Genomic DNA, 8,382 nt, shown 5'->3' with positions numbered 1-8,382 from the left:
TCCATTGACTATTTCAATTAAAATAATGTTAATGATACAAAGGTCTAGTTCAGTCAAGTATAGTCTTCAAGTCAATATATCTTGAATATCCTGCTTATGTTTTATTTAGTACCATGTTAGGATTGTTCGTTTAATAGAATCATGTTAGGATTATTATTGATTTAGTATGTAGTACTCAGCTTTGCTGATTACGTGCTTTTGCTTGTGCATGTTGATCATGGTTATGCCTTATTGATCCTGTGATGACTCAATCTTTGGTGAGCAGTCTCTAAGGATCAATAAGCATTGTCCATCTGCAGGTTTGAAGATGTTGCATCATTGGGATCGGGAATAGAGAGCTTGTATTTAGTTTTGATTTGCTAAGTTAACTTGGGTTTGTTAATTGGGATTTTAAACTTGTCGTACTATTTATATTTCCTTATTTTCGTTGGATGATTTTTGGGATTAAATCTGTAATAGATTGTTTATAAACCTAAAGTTAGTTTTATGTTTTCCGCTGCAAAATTCTGAGTAAGCCGTTACGTTTTCACACGGGCGATAATGCCTTGATAATTCTCTACGTTTTATATTAAAAGATTATTTTAGAAAAGAGAGTTGGTGTTACATAATCACATAAACACTTGATTAGTAATGCATACTTAGATTAAATGCACACTTAGTCTAAATATGCCCCTCTTAATCTACCCTTTCCTCACTTAGAGTAAATAAAAAAATTCGAAATTAATTTAAATAAATAGCTTCAAATATACACGAAATTATTAAAATTAAAATCGAAAATTTAAAATAAGTAAGCGAATAATTTAAGTAATTAATTCGATTATTTTCGAAAATAATTAAAAAGGAATAAGTAAATAAATAAATAAATATTTCGGATTTTTTTTTTTTTTTTGAAAAATCGGAAAAATCCTCTATATCAGAAACTCTAAACACCCGTTTTAATCATAAAAGAGAGTTCACATTGCTACCGGTATTATGATCAACTTGGTAAAAGGAGAATATGCTTGTGTACTACATTTAAGACACTTGGTTGTTTTTTTTTTTCTTTCTCATTCATGCATAGTTGTATATATGCACTCTTACGTACTACCTGCATGCATAATAATATTAGCCATGCATTATCATTACATATATATATATACTATTCCTTTTCATGCCTACATGCATATAGCTAGACTATACTTAAAATAAAATAATTTTTTTGGTAAAAACGATGTAGCCTTTATTTTCAGCTACATCTTTATTTTTTTGTTTTTCGAACCCACGATCTCTTAAACAGACTAGGGTTCTCGGACCATTACGGCTTGCATCCTGGGGGATATCTTTTTACCATTTTAATTCTATATATCCATTATTTCTTTTCAAATCCACAGTGATATTTTTTTTGGCAGTAAGTAATAAAACTATTAACCTCTTTAGACTATAATATACCAGTTTACTGTAACAAATTGTATAATACAATCATGATTTATCCCCTATAAAAGGGGGATTACCCGTCCCATTTTCACCACACAACATCTTATCTCCTTCTTACTTTTTATCCAAAACCACACAAAATTTTCCTCCTCCAATTTTCCGATCAAACATGTTTCCGGCCGGCAACCCCGACCCTCCACACGTCTTCACCTTCGAGGAAGATTTAAGAAAATTAAAACAATATTTTGTTTTAATGATGGCCTTAGTAGTCCTTCTTATGGCATTAATGATTTTCATAATTTTCAACAAATGAAGATCTCCATTTTTTTGTTTATTTCCGGCAAGTAAGAACAAAATGCATAATTTTTGTAGTACTTCATTCTCCATTTTGATGTATTAATTGCATTTTGTCGCATTTTTAATTTTTTTTTACCATATGTATAATATTATTATTAATGTTATCATTATTTTTTTTCGCCTTTAATTAACGTCATTACCATGAATTATTTGATTTATTTATGTGGGATTCATAATAATAAACTAAAGGGGAGAAGAAAACATAAAATTTTAATAGTTAATTATTATGAATATGATTAATTAATTATAATCTTGATTACTAAGTTTAATGATTATTTGATTGTAGTTAAAATGGGAGATTTGATGAAAAGACAATTCAATGTGCTAGAATTGTCTGGGCACAATTTTCTGGAATGGACTGTTGATGCACAGATGAACTTAAAGGCCCAAGGACTGGATCATACCATAAAAGATATAATGGTTCCAGGCACCACATAAATCAAAACTGCCACCGAGCAGGAAAAGGCCAAAGCCACAGTCCTCATAAGGCATCATTTACATGATAGCCTGAAAACTGAATATCTGATGATGGAGAATCCCAAAGAGTTGTGGGATAGTCTTAAAGAAAGATATGGACACCATAAAAGGGTGCTCCTGCCAAAGGCTCAATTTGACTGGACTAATCTGAGGTTCCAGGATTTTAAATGTGTTAGTGAATATAATTCCACGTTATTCAAAATTGTATCATTGCTGAGATACTGTGATCAAGCGGTCACGGAAGATCAAATGATAGAGAAAACCCTATCCACCTTTCATGCGAATAATATTCTATTGCAACAGCAATACCGAGAGAGGGGCTTTAAGAGATATTCTGAGCTGATTTCTCTATTGTTGGTTGCTGAACAGAATAATGATCTTCTGTTAAAGAACCATAATCTTAGACCAACTGGGTCTATGGCATTCAATGAAGCGAATGCCGTTGAAAGCCCAAACCCACCTGAGGCAAATGTTGCCCATAGAGGTGGACGTAGAAGATTTAACCACCGCGGTAGAGGACGCGGAAACCACCGTAGCCGTGGTCGTGGTCGTGGCAGGGGTTATCTGGGCCCTATAAATAATAATCACAAAGGGCATCAACAAGGAAATCAAAAGCACACCCCCTCAAAAGAGAAAGACACATGTTTTAGATGTGGCATGACTGGCCATTGGGGGAAAACATGTCGTACTGCAAAACATTTGGTAGATCTGTACCAAGCCTCCATAAAAGGCAAAGGAAAAGTTGCTGAGGCAAATTATGTAGATGAGGAAAATCCCTCAGGGCCAAGCTTTGATGTATCTAATTTCTTCAATGATAACCCTGACAGTGGCAATGATCTGATATTTGGGGATAATAGTAACATATAAATACCCCATCTAAACTATGTCATGTATCGTTTTTTTTATGTATTTTTCGATTACCTTGTTATGAATTTCTAATTTTCATGAATAAAGTATTTTATTATAATCGTTTCTCTAAACTAATTGCATATTTATTTATGAAGATATGAATCTAGCTGAAGTTGATTCCAAGTACCAATGTCTTCTGGACAGTGCAGCAACACATACTATCTTAAAAGATAGGAAGTATTTTTCAAAACTAACAATGTACCAAGCAAATGTCAATACAATTTCCGGGACAGCAAAGCTAATAGAAGGATCCGGAAAAGCATGCATTGTGCTCACAAATGGAACAAAATTGACTATTAAAGACGTTTTATATTCGAGTAAATCTCGAAGAAATCTCTTAAGTTTCAAAGATGTGCGTCAAAATGGATATCATCTAGAAACAATGACAGTGGATCAAAAAGAATATTTATGCCTCACGGCAGAAAAATGTGGCAAGAAACATATTTATGAGAAATTGCCAGCATACTCTTCAGGGCTATATCGTATGGATATACGGCCAATTGAAATAAATATGATATCTAACAAGAAGTTAGATAACAAAAATTTGCTTACATTATGGCATGACCGTTTCGGTCATCCTGGAACAGGAATGATGCACAAGATTGTAGCAAATTCAATCGGGCATTCAATAAGGAATGTTAAAATACCCCGATCAAATGAATTGACATGCTCTGCATGCTCGCTTGGCAAACTGATTATAAGGCCATCCAAAAACAAAATTGCCACTGAATCTCCATCATTTTTAGAAAGAATTCAGGGAGACATCTGCGGGCCAATTAATCCTGCAAGTGGACCATTCAGATATTTTATGGTATTGATCGATGCTTCAACACGATGGTCACATGTGAGTCTCTTGTCAAGTAGAAATGTTGCATTTGCAATTCTACTTGCCCAGATCACCAAATTACGAAATCAATTCCCAGACCACACAATAAAGAAAATAAGACTCGACAATGCTGGGGAATTTACATCCCAAACTTTTAACGATTATTGCATGTCGATTGGGATTGTTGTTGAACATCCAGTGGCTCATGTACATACACAAAATGGTCTCGCCGAGTCACTGATCAAGAGGCTACAATGGATTGCAAGACCATTGTTAATGCAATCAAAGTTACCATCATCTGCTTGGGGCCATGCTATTTTACACGCGGCAGCATTAATAAGATTGAGACCGACAGCTTATCATGAGTTCTCACCTCTACAGTTGGTATATGGTCGAGAACCAAATGTCTCACATCTAAAAATATTTGGTTGTGCCGTGTATGTTCCCATTGCTCCACCCCAACGCACAAAAATGGGTCCACAAAGAAGGCTGGGAATTTATGTTGGGTATGAGTCCCCATCCATAATTAGATACCTTGAGCCAATGACTGGCGATTTATTTAAGGCAAGGTTTGCTGACTGTCATTTTAATGAGTCAGTATTCCCAGCCTTAGGGGGAGAGAAAGTGGACCCACGGAAAAAGGAGATTGAAATCATATGGAACGCAACACAACTATCAATATTTGATCCATGAACAAATTCATGTGAACAAGAAGTTAAGAAAATTGTTCATTTACAAAGTGTTGCAAATCAATTGCCTGATGCATTCACGGATACAAAGAAAGTGACAAAGTCACATATTCCAGCAGAGAATGCACCTGCACGCATTGAAATTCCCACTGATAATAAGGCCATCGAAAATAAGTCTATGGCACGACGAAAACGTGGAAGGCCATTTGGTTCAAAAGATTCTAAACCAAGAAAAGTAAAGAGGCATGATGGAGTAACAAATGAAATCAACATTGATCCTCCAAAAGAAGGTCATGAAAGACCAAATGAAGAGGAAAATATTGATAAAGATGATCCTCCTAAAGAAGAGGAAGAAAATCATAAAGAAGTCGATAATGATGAAATTTCAATGAACTATGTTTCAACTAAGAAACATTATAATCGACAAAACGTTATCGTAGATCAAATATTTGCTTACTCCATTGCAATTGAATTGATATCTGATAATGATGACCCTGAACCAAAAACAGTGGATGAATGTCGTCGCAAACATGATTGGCCAAAATGGAAAGAGGCAATTCAGGCAGAATTGAAATCCCTTGAAAAACGAGAAGTTTTTGGGAAAATATGCACTACACCAAAGGGTGTAAAACCTGTCGGACACAAATGGGTATTTGTGAGAAAAAGGAATGAGAACAATAAGGTTACAAGATACAAGGCAAGGCTAGTTGCCCAAGGCTTCTCTCAAATACCAGGGATTTATTATGAGGAGACATATTCTCTAGTAGTTGATGCAACTACACTAAGATTTCTGGTAAGCTTGACGGTTTTGAAAGAACTGCAAATGCGATTAATGGACGTTGTGACCGCATATTTATATGGGTCACTTGACGCAGACATTTATATGAAAGTCCCTGAAGGACTAAAATTACCAGAAAACCAAAAACCTAAAGAAATGCTTTCCATAAAGCTGAAAAGGTCACTTTATGGGCTAAAACAATCTGGAAGAATGTGGTATAATCGTCTTAGTGAATACCTTGTGAAAGAAGGATTCAAAAACAACCAAATCAGTCCCTGCGTTTTCATTAAGCGATCCCAGTCAGGATTCGCTATCATTGCAGTATATGTGGATGATTTAAATATCATTGGAACTCCAAGAGAACTTGAACAAACTGCAAAATACTTGATGAAAGAATTTGAGATGAAAAATCTTGGAAAAACCAGATTTTGTCTTGGACTACAAATTGAGCACTTGAAAGAGGGAATTTTTGTCCATCAATCAAATTACACAGAAAGGGTACTAAAACGCTTTTACATGGACAAATCACATCCAATGAATTCCCCTATGATCGTTCGATCTTTGAATATGAAAGATGATCCATTCAGACCTCGAGAAGAAAATGAAGAAATTCTTGGTCCTGAAGTACCATATCTAAGTGCAATTGGCGCTTTAATGTATTTAGCTAACAATACTAGACCTGATATTGCTTTTTCTGTGAACTTGTTAGCCAGGTATAGCAATTCGCCAACAAAGAGACATTGGAATGGAATAAGGCATTTATTCCGTTATCTACGAGGAAAACCAGATCTTGGTCTACTCTATCAGTCAAGAAAAGAGGCTACTCTCGTTGGATATGCAGATGCTGGATACTTATCAGATCCACAGAAGGCCAAGTCACAAACCGGATATTTGTTCACTTATGGAGGTACTGCAATATCCTGGAAATCGACAAAACAAACATTGACTGCTACATCATCAAACCATGCAGAATTGATTACTCTTTGTGAAGCTGGGCGAGAATGTGTATGGCTCAGGTCAATGATCAGTAATATCCAAGAAGAATGTGGAATGAACTCGGTAACAGAAAATCCAACTGTCATCTACGAAGACAATACTGCATGCATCGCACAAGTAACTGAAGGATACATCAAAGGTGATCGAACAAAACAAATATCCCCAAAGTTGTTCTTCACACACGATCTCCAGAAAGAAGGAAAGATAAACGTCCAACAAATTCAATCGTGTGACAATCTTGCTGATCTGTTTACCAAATCCCTTCCTTCAAAGAGGTTTGAGCAGTTGGTACATAAAATTGGAATGTGTCGTCTTCGTGAGCTATATTAAATTGAGGGGGAGTATTATATGCACTGCACTCTTTTTCCCTTCGATCAGGTTTTTATCCCATTGGGTTTTTCCTGGCAAGGTTTTTAATGAGGCAGTATACAAAGGCATATAAACTCATGAAATTATACTCTTCTTCCCGAACTATGGTTCTTATTCCAGTAAGGTTCTAATGAGGCAACTAATATCCCAATGAAGAGTGGACATTCAAGGGGGAGTGTTGAGAAACAAAGTATGAATGCCCACAAAAGTTGAATACATTCTACTCCTTCATTTAATGCTTCTCTTGAATTTCTTTCACCTATGTATAGGGGAGGCATGTAGGTGTTGCAATATTTGACTATAGTACCTAAGAGTATAGTAAAACTTGCACTCTAAATAGAGGGGAATGCAAAAGAGCAAACCCGGTAGAAAAACTTTCCATAGTTATTTGCTTGTAACTTCCTTGCAAAACTATCTGTTTTCATCTCATTTCATAACAATTTAATTATTTTTTCGCGTTTTTTCTTTCATTATTTCGGGCACCCTTCTCTCTCTTCAATTCCTTTCTCTCTCCTATTCGAACACCACTGACGATCTTACTTGCTGATCGCCGCCGCCGCCGCCGCTAGCCTCCGGCGCTGCTCTCCTCTCGTCGCCGATTCTTCTCTTCTCTCGCCACTGCTTGCCTCTCTCCGTCGCCGATGTTCTCCTTTCGCCGCCGCCAGTCGCAACAATTAAATTGCTGAATTCAATCGCCGCCGATCGTAGATCTCCGGTCACCGCCCACAGCTCGCCACTCGCCGCTTGCAATTCGCCGTTCGCAACTCGCCGCGCCGCTCGCATCAATTCCAAATCGCCGCTCGCCGATCGCAGCAATCCGGCGACTTCACGGTTATCTGGTAAGAAATTGATTGATTGAAATAGATTGAATCGGAGAATTGATTGAAATATATTGAAATGGATTGATTGAAATAGATTACCGAATTGAAATTGATTGAAAAAACGAAATCGAATTGATGCGATTATCCGGAAAATTCGACTTCTCAATCTACGAGCATCGAGTTTTGAATTGAAATAGATTTCTCAATTCACAAAATGGATGAACAATCAGGCGTTTTGAATTAAAATCGATTTTTCTGCGTCTGAGCTGCTACTTCAGGCGTTGTTCTGATGTAAGTTGTGTCCTGTTGTTGCAGGTGTGACTGGTTCAGGTTGCTGATGCAGTTTCTGGCCAGTTTCAAGTTGTTGTTTGGATATACGAAATCGTCGGTGTTCTTCCTAGCATTTCCAATCCAGCAGCGGTGGCGGCAGCGACGGAGTTGGAAGCGAGGGAGGTAGCAAAATCAAACAAAAAATCCGGCAAAATCGAATTGATTGTGGTGGTGGTGGCTGAACTGGTCAATGGTGGTGGTGGTGGCTGAACTGGTATGTGGTGGTGGTGGTGGCATTCTCAATTGATTGTTCGAAATGTACTCGGATTTTGCAAAATGCAAAAATTAGAACATACTTTAATAAATTTAGAACATGCTTGAATATATTTTAGAACATGCTTGAATAACATTTGAACACGTTTGAATAAAGTTTGTACATTCTTGAATAAATTTAGAACATGTTTGAATAAAGTTAGA

General features: G+C 36.6%; 1 protein-coding gene across 1 annotated transcript; it reads left to right on the top strand.

Moving 5' to 3' along the window:
* Nucleotides 1-2,298: 2,298 nt before the first annotated feature.
* Nucleotides 2,299-3,114, top strand: LOC110797328 (uncharacterized). The gene has a single exon (XM_022002427.2). It carries the CDS (start codon nucleotides 2,299-2,301, stop codon nucleotides 3,112-3,114), a length of 816 nt encoding a protein of 271 aa, XP_021858119.1.
* The last annotated feature ends 5,268 nt before the right edge of the window (nucleotides 3,115-8,382 follow it).

This window comes from Spinacia oleracea, chromosome 3 (assembly GCF_020520425.1).
Source record: "Spinacia oleracea cultivar Varoflay chromosome 3, BTI_SOV_V1, whole genome shotgun sequence".
Classification (NCBI taxonomy): Eukaryota; Viridiplantae; Streptophyta; class Magnoliopsida; order Caryophyllales; family Amaranthaceae; genus Spinacia; species Spinacia oleracea.
Note: the sequence above shows the minus strand (reverse complement) of the source record. Positions and strands in the feature narration are given on the sequence as shown.